Raw genomic sequence first — 19624 nt, forward strand, 5'->3', positions numbered from 1 at the left:
ATTGTTCTTGATATACCACACTCTGTTAATGTGGGTAGTAAATAAATAAACTTGAATGGATGAAAAAAAAAAAAACCAAACCTCTGGAAAATTAAGTACCTCCAAAGCAAAATCCTATATATGTGTCAATGCACTTTGGATAACATAGATTTGCTTAACAATGCAAGATTCTGCACACAGACACACAGACACAGACACACCCCACCCCACCCCCACCCCCCCGACAAATATAATGACATTTGCCAACTCAAATGGTAATTCACTAAAAAACATTCATTATTTACACTGAAAATCTGAACAAGGAAGCAATGAAAAAGGAGTTCCCTGTTATACTTAAGGATATTGGAAATTTATTTAAAATTTTTCCATAAAGATAATTATATTTTTTTTTTCTAAATTATGGAAGATACGTGTGTTGCAATCTGGCTGTAAAAAAACCCCACCTATCTGTGGGTGTAAAAATAATTCACTAGAAATCAGGAGTTCATTCTCATCTGTACTACTGTGTTTAATTCCTTAGCTTACCAAAAGTTATAACAGATATCGAAGGATAATGAAAAACATATTAGAAATACAGGAGGAAAAACAGGTGAGATAATGATTTAATTGGGATCACACCATTTAGAAAAGATATAGGAAGTTGTTTACTTCTACAATACAGTGCCCAGAGGAACCAAACCAAGCATTCATCTTTCAAATTTAATCAAATATGAAACTAATGAAAGAAAATGTTGTGTAACCAACATGGCTAACTTTTGAAACTGCTTGCTGTATCAAGATGCTAGAAGGTGTCAAGAGCTCAGAATATCTCAGTAAAGGAGCAGAACTTGTAAAGTTCTGGATCTGAAATTAAATTAAAAGGTAAGTGTTAGTATAAACTATGCAGTTTATATCATATGTCTTTGTAACAGCCTGGAGTTAAAATACACATTCTTTTGATTTTCCTGTCACTGTTTAGTCAATAATCGCTTCCTGAATTCACAGCTGAACACTTTCATCATGACCTTTCCTCCTCTAGTTCAGAACTAGCGATATGGACACAGTTCTTTTATCACTTGTAAAAATCAATATACCCCAAACTCTATGTGTTCCCTTTCCCCTATACTTATGTATATAAATAAAGACTTATTTCAAAGTCCTCCATAAAGGTTTCACTGACTGTTGACATCCCCCATACCAGCCATCATACATCCTTGCTCACTTGTATCACATACAAGTCAACAGTTACCCAGTTCCAATGAAAAATGGGAGAGTGATGTGGATCAGGGTAGCTGGATGGCTCTGAATCTCAGATACTCTGATCTGAGCGGTGCTTAAAATGTGCAGCACATTTAGCATCACAATATAGAACTGTAACCCAAAGGTATCCATAAACTTTCTAATTTTCACTATGCCTAATTTTACATTCTGTAGATAAGTTTTCTTTCTTTGGTCTGGGTTTTTGTATGTTTCTAGTCTTTGATGTTAATGGAAGTACGGACGGCTGAATGAGTGTGATTTACATTTTGTTCTGAATGTCTCTGAAATTCATCATGATTCAAAGCACTTCAGGGAACAAGTTTCACAGTCACAGAACAGCAGCTGAGAAAGGTCTATGTTTTGCACACAAACCACTCTAAAAACAACTGCTCTTCAAATTCTCACCATGTTGCAATCATTCCTGGCTATTCCACTTGCTGAAATAACTTCTGCACATCTTGGCTAAGGCCAGCAAATCTTGTTGTCTCTTCAGTGCTGCAGTAATAAAATATTCTTGAAGGTCTCTTCAAATAACTTAACTGATACTGCACTAAACCAGATATTAGTACTTGCGTGATATGGTAATACAGTTCATGGAGGAATCATTTTTGTCTAAAAGATGGTAACAAAAGGCTGGTGGGACTTCAGTAACCAAAAGCAGGTGTTTACAATTCTCAGACATGACGGTGACAGTTCCAGTGATCTAAGGAATTGCAGAAATTTGTTAAACATTATTTGACAGCATCCACAATATTCCCAGATCAAATAAAGAAAAAAAAAGGCCAAACGAAGATTCTTTGCTCTAGAAATTGTATGAATTAAAACACTGCCAACTAATAGGAAAGAAGGGTGCTAGCAGTAAAAAAAGGTGTGTGGGTGTGTTCATAAGCAGCCCACAGAACAGGTAAAGTACACAACTGACATGTTGCTAAATATGTAGGCAGTTATATTTGAGCCAGCTGGAGCACCTTAACATTGGCAGTTTCATTTTCAGGTAAAATGATAATATAAAAAAATCAGGTAAAAATATCTGAAGCTGATAGCGATGGGATAGTAACTATTGAGAGTTCATGTTTTTTGAGTAACTGATCTAAAAAGAGGAATAAAGTCACATGTCTAGTAATGTGGTAACCTGGAATATACAAAAATCTGTCTCTTGACAGAACCTTGTCTCATCTCTTAAACGCTACTTTGCTGCACTAGACACAGAAGTGTACAATGCTTCCTTCAGACATATAAATTCAGCTTATTGATTTCTTTTGTCAGCACAATGTTTTATATTGTAACCAAATTAGCACACTGTACTTCAAGCAACCTTGCTCTCTTCAAAAATTAAGCAGTGGCCTTCACCTGGACAAAATTATTTTACACATACCCTTGTCATTATTCAGTTACAGAAATGATACAGGAAATTATCCTATGTACACAAAATCCATGACTCTCTTCTTAGTATCTGAATATTTTCAAGATTGTTTTAAGTTTCTCTAACAGGAGGGAGAGTTCTTTATTTAAAGTGACTTGAAACAGAGTGGAAACAATGTGTTGCCTCTTTCTCATAAAATGTTAATCCAAAATGATAGCAATTTTACATCTTTATGAAGGTCTCTATAAGATGTGAAGAACTTAGAACATAATAGTAGTGCAAACATTTATGAAACTGTCTTTTGTTTATTGTGCATCATTTCCTCACCACAATAATGTTGTTGTTCACTGTTGTATAATTTATCTTAGTGCCACTTTAATTGTGTTTTCAGTGTTCATAGGAAGGCATCCTATTTGGGATAATTACTCACTTTGGAGATGATCAGCAATTTGGTTCATGAGCACCTCTGAAAATTACCCTGCCTGCAGAAGGCATTTTCCTGCAAGTGCAATATACCGGGTTTGCAAGGAGGGATATTTTGTCCTTTCATTTTCTCTCTCCTTTCCTGCCCCAAAACACATTTGATAATTGCTCTAGGACATGCCAATTTCCTTACAACTCTACACCAGTTATTTCTAGACATGTGATCTCTCTGTGCTATCTTTGTAACTGCGCCATTATTGTAAATTCCCCTAAAATTCTCAACTAATCTTAAGGTGCTTCCTTAACATTTCAGTAAGACAAGTAAGCAAATCCAGCTGGATCTCTTGGCAACTAGGGTGTCCACAGGGAAACATGTATTTCAGTATAAATATCCATTATGAAATCATCACCAAGATTTAAGTTTCTGTATTTAATTACATTTGCATTGAACATGTAATCATCAATCAATTTAAAAATAAAGTAATCCTTGCAAAAGCACCATGGAGATGTTTCTTGACAAGAGCAGTCACAGCAAGTTTACAGATCCTCAGTTCTTGTAAACTGACTTAAGTGCAGTGATGATAGCTTAAAATGGTTCTGTTGCCATAGACAAATGTTGCCACTTTCTTTCATACTAGCTGATAGGCTACTGCATAAACAATCTCACTGAGCAAAACAAGTAAGTAACATGGGGTAAAATTAATACTTTCTGTCTTTTTGCTAACTTCACAGGCAGTAAAAATTTGTAGGAGAAAAGCTGCATATGACAGCACAGTTGTGAAAGCTGGAGGCTATTGTGTGACAGATAAAAGACAGGGAACTTACAGATATATCCACTTTGAGTCTGAGTATGGTATCCTAAAACATCTAAAAGTACTAATCAAACATGTATGTAATATTAGGTAATATTTTCCCTTCTTTTCTCCGGAGATTTTTCCAGGAAGTCTTTTCAGTCACTGGAGTTGTATTTTAATTGCTTCAAGGACCTATCAAGGTTGATGTCCCAATTTTTGGAATAACTGTCCTCATAGATTATTATACTTCTTGATGTTGCACCTCTTGACCGTTCATATGGGATAATACTCACTGTAGTTTATTTCTGATCTTATTTTCTTACATAGCATGAAAATATGCATGTTTTCTGCCAGCATATTTGTTATGCATGTGCTACTATACGGAAATCATGTTTTCTGATTCCTTAGTCTAAGTACAGCCATTGAACTCCAAGTCAGGTTTCCCTCCAGGAAACCACATGCTCTTTAAAGAAAAGTGCTATTAGCCAAAGAATGGCAAATACTACAGGTGTGTTGTTATTGAAATTGATTAATGTTTTACAGTGTTTACTTTGAAGTGTTCATCTTTTGGTTCATTTAATGTATGGTCACAAACACCAAGAGTCATATAGATACGGATGGCAGAAATGCTGAGGACTTTCCCTCCATCTTTCTCATCCGTTTGCTTGACCTCACCGTGATATGCTGTTGTGGTTCACTATGATACATTTTTTTATAGATCTTTCTCCTGTAACAAATTAGTTGTTCCATAAGCAGCAGGAACAATGAAGACCTGCATACTTATGTACTTTTTTCCCCTCCACTCCTCTCCATCCCTCCACTGCATGGTCTCAGGATGTGTGCATATACCTTTTAGGTGGTGTATGTGACAAGAGTACTTGGAGCTGCTTGTCTACTGATGGATGAACCAGCTGCTGCCTCTTCCTTCAGTGAGGTTTCTGTATTTTACAGTAGTACTACAAGAATGTGAATACCTTGAGATTTATATCCATCTTTTCCAGTTTTACTCCATTGCTTCAGAGAGGTGAAGAGCTTGTTCCTCTTTTCCTTGAGTAGCTGGAGTAAACCCAGATTTTTCCAAATCTTGTAGCAATATGGTGTAGAGTCTACATGGCAGGCTCTGCTCACTGCTGCAGCCAAGTAATTAGGTAGACTTCTCGGGACAAGGAAGCCTGTTTGGAAACAAAACATCCTCATTCCATTTCAAAGGAGCAAGAACTGGCCACTCAGATCTGACACTGCTGAAATTCTCATCACAATTATTATTTTAAACAGGAAAACCTGGATAGCAGCATTCTTTCTACTATGTTTAGTTCTTGTGGGGAAAGGGATTTCCTACTTGCATCCGTATTGAGTTATGGTAGGGTGTCTACTGTATGAATATGGATTTCAGTCCTTGCACTTCTGCAACTGTGCAGATCAAGGTGCTTCTGTACTACTTTGGCCCTTAAATAAAGCAGACTTTAATAGATGTTAAGGTACGTGTACTAATTATTTGGTTTTAGTTATTAATAATGTTTTCATTTTCTTTATTTATTCCACTTTTGATGGGTACTAATGCTTCAAATATGTTAAAGATAAATTCGAACAATTTGGCATCTTACTCACTTCATAGTGAGAGTTTCTTGCTTTTTGCCCAGTAAGATTTATACTTAATCTTAAGGGTTTTATTTTATACTTGTTTTCATAACCTTTCTGTATCAATCTATTAATAGACTTCTATTTCTGTAGTTCGGTACTGGGGCTGACAGAACCTTCTTATCTGGGAAAACTCCTTCACCAAAATACTTCCTTTTGTTGTGTCTTCCTCAGCCTGCACTAAAGGCCCCAGTCAAAACTTTCTGCAATTAGGCATCTCTCATGACGCTTGGGAGCAGAATGGCTCCTAAATATAAATCCAGTTCTCACCTAAAATGTTTTGCTGAAGCTGACATATTTTGGATTTCCAAAACTGTATGAGAAATAACAGTTCCATTCCCACTTAAATATACATGAAAATGAATCTGTTCGTTTTATACTAGGTTACAGAAGTCTTTGGTTTCAAAAGCAGGGCCACATGGTATATAGCTGAGGTTCTGATTTATGTGGTGCAGATTAACCAACAGCAGGAAACTTTCACTCTCCCCTCTACCAGCATTTTCTGTACATGTTCCCAAGTGTCCTAAAACATCTTCTGAAGAAAGACATTCAGTTTTATCACCTATCTCCTTGATCCCAGCAAGATTTGACATGATTTCTTTCTCCTAGATTTTGTAATTTTGTAAGACTACTGTGAAGCAAGAGTCAAACTGAAGATACCAATGGTGTCGTCTGTGTTAGTTTTCTGCAAAAGGACTTTCTATCTCCCTCCTCCCCAAAATCTAAATTTCCTTGAAAAGGGCAAAAAAAAGGGGGGTGGAAAAATTATTAGGGATGTGTTAATTTGGATTCGTCTTTGATTAAGTACTATTACTGCTGCTTCACATTAGTCTAAATCCATTTCTACCTCCTTTCATGTATCATACAGGTGGTGACACACCACTTATAGAAGCTGCTTCGGAGACCACAGCTTAATTACCCGCCCCTCCCCCCCATTACCCCTTCAAAGTCAAGCTGGACAAAACCCCACCTCTTCTCTTTAATGCAGGTATTTTTTCCCCCCCCTTACAAAGCAAGATCCTCAATAAGACAGCACTGAGGCATCAAATAGGTAAGCAATTTATTTTTTATCGGTTTTATTTGACGCAGCGTAAATAGCAGAGGTATTTTTCCTCTCTGTTACTATAATAACAGAAGTCAAAACAAGTGAATTCCCAGACACCTAAATGAATAGGTACAGACTCAGCGCGATTAAAGACGCGCCCGTACGCGAGGCTCCCAGCGGTCCCGCTCCCCAGCGGCGCTGCAGCACGTTACCGCACGCAGGAGGAGCGGGGGGATGGCCGGGCCCCGCGCAGCCTCCGCGCAGCCCCGGCCCGCTCCGCTCCCGCGCACGAGCGCCCGGCGGCAGCGCGCCCGCCGCCCGCTGAGGGAAGCGCGGCGGGCAGCCGCTGGGGGCGCCACCGCCGCGAGCCAGGGCGCCGCCGGCGGGAACGGGGGTGCCGAGGCCGCGCCAGCCCCCTCGGTGTGTGCCCCTCGCGCTCCAGGCTCTCCCTGCCCAGCGGGCTGGGGCTTCCCGGTAGGATTCTCCGACAAGCCGCAGCCGCCTCGCCCTTTATTTAGGCTGTTTCCTCGCAGGCGACGGCGCAGGGAGCACGCTCCGAGGAGCAGAAATTGCCTCTCCCCGCCGGGGGGCTGCCAGAGGGCGGGGAGGAGGGACGGAGGGAGGCTTTGAGCCTGCGGCAGCCTTTCAGAACGGCGGAGGAATCAACCGGCGCTGCCGCTCGTCGGTGGCGTTGCCCTGCCTGTGGCGCGGAGGGATCCGCGCGGGCTGCCGTGTTCCCGCCTCCTGCGCGGCGGCCGCCGGCTCCCTGATATAGTGCGGCACGGGGAGGCGCTGGCAGTCACTTGGCGAGCAGCGCTCCGCGGGTGCGGGGCTGAGCGGGAGGGCGCGGACGGCAGCGGGGTTTGTCTGGGCTGGCCGAGCACCTCCAACTTGGAACTGTCCGCCGGCGCGAGCTCCTGAACATGAGCCTCCTGCCTCTCTACCTGCTCGGATTGCTCCTCAGTAGCGGGCAAGGTAGGAGCAGGGCTGATTTTTTTTTTTTTTTTTAATAATTATTTTTCTTACCTATATTGTCTGTTCGTTCAGATTAACGTGTAACCGGAAAAGAAATGGGCAAAAAATAAAGCAATGTTGTCACCCTGGAGCCTAATTAAAAAGGACCTAAAACTTGCTTCATCGCAAACCCCCCCCCCCCCCCCTTTTTTTTTTAAGTCAAGTCTTCAAGAGGTATCATTTATGGGGGGGGGGGGGGGGGAAGCTGGAAGGAGCTAAGTGCACTTAGCTGCTTTGCATGGGGTTTCGTAATTTTTTGGGCGATAAATGTAGGAGGGAGATAACCGATTAACAAAATATATGTGTCGGGGATCGCGCTTTAAAATATGCGTCTGCTTGAGGGGAAGGCAACGTGGGCTTCATTTTTAGGACCGGAGAGAAGTGCTGTCGGTGGGGCCAGTGAGAAATGTGACCTATCGGGGTTTCTCCTCTTCTGGGGACCGCGCCTGTCGCTGTGCGGGGACACCGAGCCCCCCGGCCCGGGGGTGGTGGCGGAGGGCACGGCGCGGGCGTGTGCGCGGCTGCAGGCACTTTGCGATGAAATAACGCCGCGGGGGCAGGTGTGTGCGGGCGCGGGGCGTGCGGAGGTTACGCCTCTGGGCACTGTTCGCCTTTTGCATATGTATGTGCATTTAAACAGACAGCGCTCCGTAAAATACGGGCTTAGGGGTTGCGGTGTGGCTGGGGTTTTGTGGTTGTTTTCAGGGGGCTTGAAAGACTGATTTTTGGATGTCACACCTTGAGCATTTGTGCTACTTGAGGAGGCGGGGAGGGGAAGGGCCGCCGGGAGCGCGTTCCCGCGGGGTGCGGCACGGCGAGGGTGCCCCTCGGTGAGGGACGAGCGCGGGGTTCCGAAACTGTCCGGGCAAGTTTCTGGCGTTCCTGAGGGGCCGCCGTGGGCTGCGGAGCCGCGCCAGGCTGCTTGTGCCTCCTGTGGGATACCCTCTGCGAGACGCCTGAAAGCGCTGCATTGCCTGTACCTGAGGGGATGGGAGGAGGCCAGCGCTCGGGGCCGTTGTGAGGAGGTTTTGGGGTGGCGTGGGGGAATCAAAATCCCACCTAGGTGTCGGCGGAGGCGTGGGAGCGGCGGGGACCGGCCCTCGGCCCCTGGTGCCGCCACCTTGCAGCAGGGGGCGGTAGAGCTCCACGGCGGCCGCCCGTGCTCCGGCAGTGCCCGGCGCCGGGACTGGGGCGGCTTCGCCTCCCCGCCGACCCCCGCCGCGGGCACCGAGGGGGCGCGCCGGGGCGCGAGAAGGTGCAGCCATCCGCAGGCATCTGCAGGCACCCGCGGTCCAGGGCGGAATGTCTCACCCAGATGCTGCACGGTGTTTTGTGAGAGTGCAGTGAGATCTGTTGCGCTTGAGGGGGGGGGGGGGGGGGAAGTGGGGGGGGGGGGGGGGGGGAGGGCGGGCAGGGCGGGCAGGCACCGTGCCTTGAGGTATTAAAACTGCAGCTATGAAGGTCTCCTTCAATGCGTTAATCGCTACACCTCATACCATACAGACGTTTTGTCTCGTCGATAAGTAGCAAAGAGCCACCAGATGCTGTCAATTTATACAGAAATGTTTTTGTGCTTTGGCCACCTCGGGAAGAGCTCTGAAGGTCTCCCGATTAGCAGCTATTCAGAAACAGTCCGGAGGCTTTTCAGCATAGCCAGCGCTGGGGATGGTAAAGGAGGAGGAGAACGGGAAAGCTTCCTTCAGGCTTTGCATTGATCTACCTAGGTGTAATGTGTATAGAGATGTGCTCTGTGGTTCCTCTAACGGAGGAATGATAGAAAGCTAGTTTGTGAAGTGTGATTACTGCAGCGTAGGAGGATTACATAGTTTTGGTATCTTACTATCACAAATGTCAGGAGATAAATAATGGAGTGAAATTCTAGATGCTATTAAGCTGTGTTTTAAAAATTATAGGGGGATAGATATGAGGGGGAGATAGAAGAGGAGGAAAGCTGAATAAATCTAACGTTGATAGTAAGTTATGTCTCAATTTTGAAAAACAGGGTTGGGTGTTTTTTTGGTGGTTTTTGTTGTTTTGTTTCTGTGGTGTGTGGTTTTTTTTTTTATAAAAGGAGTGAATTGTATTGGCAAGGGGAAGATTAAAATTTTTGAACTGGCTGTAGAAATAGCAGGAACACGCAGCCTCAATCCACAGCAGGGGGTAGTAAATGGGAGTGGGAAAACATCTGCGTGTGGAAAATATTCCCATATAGGTTGCTAGGGGAGAAGAAAATTCTACAGTGGTGTGGTGTGTTTTTTTTTTTTAATTTTAATAAGCTTCATTATGGTGAGGGTTTTATTGTGCAATTCATATTTCTTGAAGTAACCTCCTTGAAGTAATCTTGAGAATTTTTTTGAAGTGATTAAAATAATTTGAGAGGCTATTACAAATATTCTTGAGATTTGTCTCCTTTTGGGAATGCAGTGGTGGGTAACACAGATGATCAATTGAAGGTTGTGGTGTTTGTGAGGGGTGTTTTTCTTTTGTGTGGTTCTTTTGTTTGTTTTCTGAGAAAACTAGTGTTGTCAGCGTATTAGATGATAATTATGGGTTTTTTTCTAATCCTAAAGTAGAGATAAGAGTGTGGATGGTTCAAAAGAAAGCCACTAACTAGATTTGGGTCATTTGCTTTGGAAATACTGAAAGTCTTAGGCTGAGGATTTATATTTCTGAGACTATAGCTGCAGTAGATTTTTATGAAGAATGACTGAAGCTTTTTCTTTGGGAAGTGCTGGTGTTTAAGAATAGGGAAGAGGGAACTGGGATGTATTTGTTCCATTTCAGAGAATCAGAGTGGTTTGAAAACAAGTAGCAGAGCAACCCCCTCCCCCAGCTCCTTAAGTTAAGAGCTTATGAATGTCATAATTATCTACCAGGGCCAAATATTCTCTCTCCTAATTTCATCACAAGGGAGGAGTTTAACTAGCAATGCTATTATGCTAAAACAAAAGGATTTTTTTCTTAAACTTACAAAGCTGTCTAGACAATTCATCCAGAGTGAAAGACCTAAATTTAATTAGCTTTGCTTCAATAAGAAATGAAACAAAACACACACACAGCACCCCCCAACAAAACAGCCTACTTCATTCTGTAAATCTGCTTGTTAACACATACAGTGATACAATGCTCAGAGGAGGGGGCTTCATTGGCTTTTACTAGTGTCTAGGAAGACTTATAGTGGATGAAATGGACATCTTCCCATAAGACAAAATCCTGTTTATCACTCTGCATAATATACATTTCTTCGGGTTAGCAAGTTTTTGTTAATTTGCAGTAGGAAATGTTTTCCTTGTAGAATTTAATCTATTTATGCTCATCCAGGAGATTCATAGCAGTGAGTACTTGTTCAGTCATTGTGCTTTAAGTTTTCTCTTTTCACTGCTTTGATACTGAGTTTGTTTTTGTTTTTCCTGAAGAGTTTCTCTTACAAGTGCTTATAAGGGACTACTTGTTAATAAGGAACATCCCCCAGAAGAGATGCCAGCATGTGCGTCTTATTCATTACAGTGCAGTCACTTTCTAGAATCCTGCTTCTTTCTGCTTTTTGTGTAGGGAGTCCATGAAATTTGGAATTTTTGAAATCAATTTTACTGGATTAAGCAGAACTAATATTTTACTCCAGTTGTGTACAGAAATCTAAAATATATCCTGAGACTTCAGCGAACAATAATTTTCTGCTACCAGTTGATTTATACAATTGCATATAACATTAAAATGCATTTACTACCTTGTTCTTTTTCCTTTTCACCCTTAATTAAAAAAATCAGAAAAAACATATTTGATTTGCTGGTTTAGCCTATGTACCTCCTCTTCAGGTGAAGATGAAAATCAAAATACCTGCCTGAAAATAAACCTTGACTGATGAGGTGTTCTGAAAGATTGACTTAAGAATGGCTGGTTGAGAAATACGTAGACAGTTTTGTTTCATGCACTGCTATACAAAGTAGTTAGTTATTTTTGTTGTTTGCAGTGGCTCTAAATCATGAAATGTGTGAAAGATAAAGTCATGGAAATAAAGCTTTAAGTCTTGAAAGAGGCTGAATAGTGTTTGACTCTTACAGGACAGTTCATGTATTTATTTAGATAACTAAATATTTTTATCTGTGGGAATGGTATTGGAGTTTTATGGCTATGTATGATTTGCCTTTCCTGGCCTTCTTCCTCAACAAGTATTCTGAGAATAAATACTGTATTTGTTAGCCCTTTCATTGACCTTTTCTTTGAGGCACCTTTCCCAAGTATATTCATGTTTACTTACTGATTTTTCTTCCAATTTATTCCAGTAATTCCCCAGTTACATTCAGAACATTCCATTTGATTCCAGTACAATTCAGTCAAATTAATATGACATTTTGGGAAACGTGTTAACTACACTGTAATTTGTGGCTGAGTTTTGAAAATCTGTTATTGAAAGAGTAGGACATAGATTTCTCCAGATAAAGAATCTGGATAATAACTGGTGTTTATATTTTAAACAGTTTCTACTGACTAATTCATGCCAGATGTTTTGTTTGGTTTATAACACAGACCTTAATTTTATAAAATAAAGGCAGGGTACTTGATGAAGCGTGTCCTGAGGTTTTACATGTCCCAGGTCATTTGAGTTTTATTTTTGATGTCTCTTGAAATTCAGAAATGGGAGAGAATACTTCAGGATATCATGATGTATTCAAATCTGAAGTTGGAGTCTGATGGACTAGATCCAGGCCTATTGGTATCTAGTATATCTTATCATCACTTTTTTTTTTGACCTAATCAATTAATCATGGCCTAATTTAACCTAGTAATTATGTCCCATTTCCCCCCGCCTCAGTGTATTTAACTGCTTTCTAGTTTAGGTATCTGACTAAAATTATCAAATATTTGGTAACTAGTTTAAAACTCAGAATGAATTTGAATATTAAATAGAGCGTTCTTGCTGTTACTTGAAGAATCTAAGGATTTCCAGCTTCAGTAACATAATCCTGCATTCTTTCACAAAATCTTTTTATTGCTTTTGTAGCTCAGTTTCTTTTAATATTGTGATTATATGGATTTGGATATTTGTAAAAGATATCAGGAAAATGAAAAGGGTTAATTTAAAATGGCAAAATACTCTTCAAATGTCTTGTGTTATACTGTAACATCTTAAATGGGGTATCTTTAAAAATACCAAGCTTCTTATTTTTGATACATTGCTGAATTTTTATAGTAGTTGTTATCATTTGATGATATCGTTAATTGGAGAAGACACTTTCTGATTTGCTCTGCTGTAGATGAGCTCAGAATCTACCTCTTAATTTATAGAATGAAAAGAATAAAGGAGGAATAAAAAAAGAATATAAACAGAGTAATTTGTCTGGCTACAGCTATTTGTGTTGACAGCTTATGATATTAAAATCTTTTTGTACTGGAGAAGAAATCCATTTAAAAAACACTCAAAAGTTATGTGGAAAGGAAACAAAGAATACACGTGTATACACAAATCTACTTCTTAGGAAACCTTACTTAACAAGAACCCTAAGCCTTTGAATAACCTGCATTTGAGTAGCTCCACAGAAGCAGTGTTGGTTGCTGTCTTTCCCCCCCCCCCCTCTTTTTGCATCCATGCATCAAAACCTGGATCATAAATGATGTGACACAGGAGTAGTAACTACAAATATTAAGATCGGCTGCAGAATGAGATATTTATAATGCAGTTGTTAAATACAAAGATGACTGAGCATTGTGGCCAAACTCTACTGACTCTAGGCAGAGGAGAATTTCCGTTGACTTAATTTTGCGTTTGCATGAGAAGTAGGACAAGTTCCTTAAAAGCAAATATTTTACTGTCTCAAGTTAATTTGGGAAGGAGGTATACAGTGAAGTATATGATGTAAAAATTCATTGCACAGTTTCTGACTATTTAAGAATGTTACTAGCATTTAAAAAAAACAAACCAAACATCTTCTGAAATGTTTTACCTGTTTTCTGCTCCTTTTAGAAAAGAAAAAAGCAGTTGTTTGATTTTACCTGTTTTTTAATATAATATACAAGGAGCATTGCCAATAGGATAAAGAGATCAAGTCTTGTAAAAAAAGTTTTTAACAAATAATTTCAGTAAGCCTGGAGATCTACTAACAAAAGCTGTAATTTGCCACCAGTTTCCATGATCTGAGTATAACCTTATCTGAAATAACCAGTTTGTGGATGGACAACATCCAGATAAAATTGGGAAACAACATTAAGTACTAAAGGTTTTAGTCAGTTTCTTCATTGGTCCTGCATATCATTACTGAAATAAATTTCTTTTTAGCCAAGTACTATGTCAGTTCCTTCAAGAACTAGCTTTCCATAAGAAACATAAAACATTGAAATGTTAATTTATGTTTATTTAAGATGTGGCTTTTTTCCAGGAAAAAGTGAAGAGGGGAGCAAATGTGGCTTTTTTTTTGTCCAGTTACATTTTTCTTTCTACATAAATTTTTATTGTGACTTTAGAAGGTTATGCTGGTTTTCAGTGTTCTAATTACCTGAGTAGTATAACTAAACAGCAGAGAAAAGTTGATGAGTAACTTGCTAATTCAGCAAAATTCAAAGTAATACACAATATACCTGTAGCATATTAATAACTTAATAGGGTATGAATAAAAAGTCATTTTTCAGAATGACCTTTCCAGTTAGCTAACAGTAAGCTATTTACAATGCACTTGTAGCCTAACTAACAATACCACTTGTTTGACTGGCTATGAGCTGAAATTCATATTTGAAATTCATATAAGAAGTTGCTTTTCTCATCACTTTGCCCGAGAGGTGCCATTTGGAGCATACTATGAATTCAGTTTAAAAACAAAATCATTGCCATCAATTTTCTTGCTACTAAAACATTGCACCATATTCAGTCAAGCTGCAAGCAATTTCAAACCCATTAACTTCATAGACCTTTGTACTGCAGCTGAATTTTGTTTGTATGAAGTCAGGTCTATACTTAAAATGAAGTATTTAAAGAGAGACACATAAAGCATTGTATGGAGATCTTTGTGGCATGTGTTGCGGGTAGACATAAACAGGTAGGGAGAAGTAATTTTTATACCAATCACATAAAATTAACTTTCTTTATTATAAGGAGAAAGATGTAATAAAGCCTACAATGTTATTATGTCAATATTATGTGTTTATGTTATCTGAAGTAGTCAAAGCAAAATAAACTGAAGATCCAGGGCATGGGTGACAGGGTAAAAAAAGGGGAATGTGTTAAATGTACCGAAGATCAGTTAACAGCAATAACATAAGGTAGCATTTTTTTTAAGGTTCTTGAACATCCCATACTCAAACTTGTGTTCACTGGGTCAGAGGAAAGACTGATGTACTCTAGTGACCTCTATCTGAAAAAGACTCAAGGCAAGAGTTGTAAAGAAACAAAGTACAGAACAAGAACAGTGTGATATTTCTGCCAGTGCACACTACAGCATTCAGGAATATGTCAGGTTATATCTGTGTGATCTTCCTTAATAATCTTGGCAGATCTTTGTTGCATGAATTTGTTATTAAACCTGTCAATACTTTGATCTACTTGGTACACTGTGTCAACAACTTAAACAAGAGAAAAAGGCTAAAAAGCCTGAAAAAAAAAATTAAATGTTTAGACCCTCAGTTGCTGTGTTGTAAGTAATGGAGTAATATTAGTTCTTCCTTTTACTCTTCCATGACATTAATATTTGTATGTATCACAGAGAAGCCGCCCATTTCTTGTGTGACAGGCTCAGAACTACAGGTTATATTCATGGACTTTCTGGTGACTTAATTGCATTTTTTGTTTGGTGTCTCTTTCCAGCTTCTTAGAAAATATTTTATTCCTTTTCCTAGCTTTCTGGTTATGGTTATCTTAATTTAACACATGGTAATGGGAAGTATTTGAATTTTAAGCTGATTTGCTTCAAGCCAATTGTCAAAACCCCTCCTTCTTCGTAAGTATTTCTTTTGCACTGTAATCAGTTCTGCCTTACAAGAGTGTGGGGGTTAAAAGTGAGCAGTTGCCCTGTAAAATGAAAGCTGAGAGAGATTTGATTGCTGGGAAGACAACTCCCAGAGATGAGCACAGAGACTGTGCGGAGGTACTTGAAAGGGAAGCATGATATATGAGTAAATGGATATAAACTGGTTACAAAAAAACCTCTTCATGATGAAAATTAATTTCTGGCCAAAAAAGCAGTGACTCTAGAGCATTATAAGAGTGAGAGGGAAGAAGTATGGTTCTTTGTAAGATGGTTCTTTATTAAGCGTGAAAGGATTACATTTAATGGGTCACCAGAATGTCCCAGGAGATCCCTTCAAATTATGTGCTTCTAAGACATTCTTCATATAAAAGTTCTCAAGACATTGGGGGAAAAATAATTTTCAAATTGCTGAATGATACTTTCCAGAAAACATAATTGAGTGTTTCTCATCTATTAATAGGTGTTACATAGCAGATATTACTACTTAATTCAGTAAGAATTGCCAGAGTCTTTGGTGCCTGTTGCAAATTCTGCTGGTGTCACTAGATGTTATCCATACATTTTTTAAAAAAATAAATAAAAAAAAATTCCTCTCTAGAGTTGTTTCTGGGAAAACTTAAAAAAAAATCACTTGGGTGTAAAAACACTTTTTTTATTATTTTCCCTTTTTTAATGTCTGATTTTTTTCTCACTTGCTGACATCCCTTTGAAAGTAGAAGAAAACTGTTCTCTGAAAATGCAACTTTAAATGATTTGTCTGCATATAGAGAATTACAAAGATAAAATGCACAACACTGAAATGTGTTTTTTTGCTGATCATTGAATGATTTTTGTATCAGACATCCATATTTCACAATAGAAGTTTTGCTTTTGTTGCTTTCTGCTTGCCTTTTGTCCCTGAATTCCAATTTTTGAAATCTTGTCTGGGATTTGAAATTCAGGATGAATTATACCCAGCTAGGCATTGCCATCAGTAATAAATAATGCAATCATCGTGTGCTCCTGTGCTTTCTGTGTTGGGAATAATACCCTAACTTTATATTTATGAAAAAATAAATGCTGATTTTTTTCCAATTAAGACTGTCTGTGGTATAATATGAATGCTACATCTATCTCTAACCTGTAGAGTGTATTTTAAGAAAACAATGTTATGTGAGATGAGTTCTTTCTGGTGACATAACTGTGCACACCCTGCAGCCATGGAACTCCCGCTGAAGTCAATGGAGACTTGTGTGCCAAGGGTACTGTTTCGGGGGTTGTACTGATTGCAGCTTTCAGAGTCTGCTTGAAGCTTTAAGGAGTTGTATAACTCCCATGTGAGTATGTGGGAATTTTGATTTAGTGAAGAATAGGAAATCAAGCTCTAACTTTATGTATATTTAAGTAGTGGGCATGTTTATGAACTAGTGCTGAAAAAGTATGGGGCTAATAGAACAGCACAGAAGAACTAACAACTAATGGGATGTTCTGATGTGCCAGGTTCTATTCAAGACAGTGCATGAGACAAAAAGGATATTTTTCTCTGTGTATGTTACTGTGTTTTTTAATAGTAAACCCAAAGACATAAGGTACAGATTTCATTTGCCCCCCCCCCCCGGGGGAACATGAAAAGTTGAGTTTCATGCAATTAATCATTACCATCACTTAGTTGTAGCTGAGGTCATAGCTGTATTGGAGGTTACCATTTAGTATAACAATTATTCATTTGGTTTTATTCGTATTTTTGAGAGTTTTGATTTACTTGTTTGTTTTTGGTCTGTGGCTTTGTGACACGAGTCAAAATTGTTCCTTACATGTTCAGTATTCAGGTTGTGCCTGTAAGTCTGTAAGTGTACTGTCTGAATGATGTTAAATGGATTTGTGCTAGTTTATGGCAGTTCCACACATTGGGTTCAGCAGCTTTTAGCATTTAGGTGAAATAATCTTCCCCAGCATCTTTGCATTACATGTCTGTGAGTGTCTTTGTATGTACACAAGCTGTTATAATCGAGAATTTATGTTGCTGGGTTTGAAAAATCTGTCATAGGTGATGTTTTCTATACAATTCTCCTAAAGTCATGGTAGGCTTATTCTTATTTTACCATTCTTGGAAGTAAATTTACAGATATGTGTTTAATGTCACAGTAGTGGGTTTCCATTCTGAGTGTGTGATTTGCTTACACGCTGCTATTTTTAAAGTGAATTTTGATCTTTTTCTCTATCATTTGCAAACATTAGTATACATTGGAAGTTTCCTAGGTGTGTTCTAAATCCTCAAGAATAACATGCTTCATTCTGTGCAGCCCTTTATGGGCCACACTCTGATAGCATTTTTTTCTGTTTTTGTTGTTGTGTGGTTTGTATTTTTTTTAGGTGTGTTTTTTGTACTTTTTTTTTTTTTCCCCTGGGTACATGAGTGAACACCTTATCTGCTATATGTAAGAGAAGACCTGGCTGGGGAAACTATTGTTTCCTGTAAAAATGTTGATGAAAAGAAAATATAGTTCTGTATGAGTCGTGCATTTTTCATTTTTACCTACTCCAGATCTCATTTAAAAAAAACAAAGCAAACAACCACAACTAAACAAAACCAAGTACTCCTTTTCAAGAGAGAAAAGCCCTTTTGTTATTAGTTGGAGTTCTGACATTCCTCCTTCTGTGTCTATTTTAAACTACGAAGTACAACTGTAGCAAATGGGTGACTGAAAAATTAAAAGAAAAATAAACTTTTACGTTATTGTGACTATTTTAAAAGCTACTCTAAAGAAATCTTACTTACTCTTTTTTTGTGATGGTGAATGTTGAAGTGCTTTAATGCACCTTAAATGTGTTTGTGACTATTTTCCAGACTATGAAGCCCATTGAATGCAGTCGTGAAAGGTTTCTAAATAGTCTGTGTTTATACCTATATACAATGTATATATTGACTTATATAAGTATATAAGTCAAAGAAAGCTAGCCTTGCAGAAAACCTTTTTTTGTTCATAACTACACAGTAAATGTATTACATGTGACCTGCAGGCATTAAAGAATTAACATCTCTATCAACCTATAGAACAATATTTCTGTAGTAATGTTTTGTTTTTACCTATGAAAATGGCATAATGAGTTTCGTAGCTACAGTTGTGAAAGTTTGTTTGATCAGAAACAACAGTGTTGTAATGGGGAGGCAGGGAAAGGGAAACTCAAGCAGCAGGAAGGAACATCTCATATTTACTGAAGGTGCATGTTTTCTTCAAAGAAGAGATGCTTCTCTCCTTGGTGTGGTTTTTTTTTTTTTGTTTAGCTGTGTTTTTATTTTATTTTGGGGGTGATGGTGATGTTAAAATAATACTCTGTTTTCATAATCCAGGTGTGTGTTAAAGCATCACACAATGTCTGAAAGACTTCATACTTGATACCTCTAAGTAAGGCTTGTCTTAGAGTCTTTTCCGCTTGACAGGCCTTGTGTTTAGCAGAGTTGTGTTTTTTTGTCATAAGAACACTGAAGACTGAATGAATGTCAGTTGGACTGTCTGCTATTTCTATTTGAACTGTAGCCACGTTTGCAAATATGTGTTCCAAGATTATTTTGCTTGAATTATCAAATAAGTTTAAAAAATAGTAACCTAAAACTCAGTTACCTGAGGTTTTTCTGCAATTCAGTCCTAAAAATAGCTGCACACGTCTATGAAAAAGAATTACTGAAACAGCAAAAAGGAGACTATAAGCTTTTCTAAGCAGTTGCTAGGGGGAAAAAAAAAGTGCACAGTTAGGCAAAAGTTACTTTTCACAGTTAACACTTCTATACAAAATAAGCATTTGCGTTATCAGTCCGAGTTTAATTTTTCATGAAATATCTTTATGTAAGGCTTAATTCTTCATGGAGTTAGGAATTGTGTTGTGGTTTTTCTTAATATTTACATTATAAAAATACTTTTGGGGTCCTGCTGTCATACAAGGAGTAAAATGAGAGTGGAAACAGTTAACCTTCTCAGATTCATTGAGTTAAGACTGAGCTTTGGCCTACATCTATTTGGCAGAATCTCTCTTCTCTAGTAATATTTCCATTCGCTTGCATTGTGCAATGTAACAGCATTATATAAACTGAATTTTTGATGTATGATGAGGAGAGGTAAATATTTCTATGGTAAAACTTTTGATTTCAGCCTCTTACATGCGGATAGTCAGTTTA

The 19624-nt window shown here is 38.9% G+C and overlaps 1 protein-coding gene across 1 annotated transcript in view; it reads left to right on the forward strand.

The window, feature by feature from the left end:
• The first annotated feature begins 7312 nt into the window (after positions 1–7312).
• The window catches only part of NCAM2 (neural cell adhesion molecule 2), a 308946-nt gene continuing 296634 nt past the window's right edge, over positions 7313–19624 (forward strand). The window contains exon 1 of the mRNA XM_027795129.2: positions 7313–7477. Coding sequence (XP_027650930.1) covers positions 7426–7477 — 52 coding nt within the window. The 5' untranslated portion in view covers positions 7313–7425. The remainder of the gene's footprint in view (positions 7478–19624) is intronic.

Source organism: Falco peregrinus, chromosome 4 (genome assembly GCF_023634155.1).
Source record: "Falco peregrinus isolate bFalPer1 chromosome 4, bFalPer1.pri, whole genome shotgun sequence".
Classification (NCBI taxonomy): Eukaryota; Metazoa; Chordata; class Aves; order Falconiformes; family Falconidae; genus Falco; species Falco peregrinus.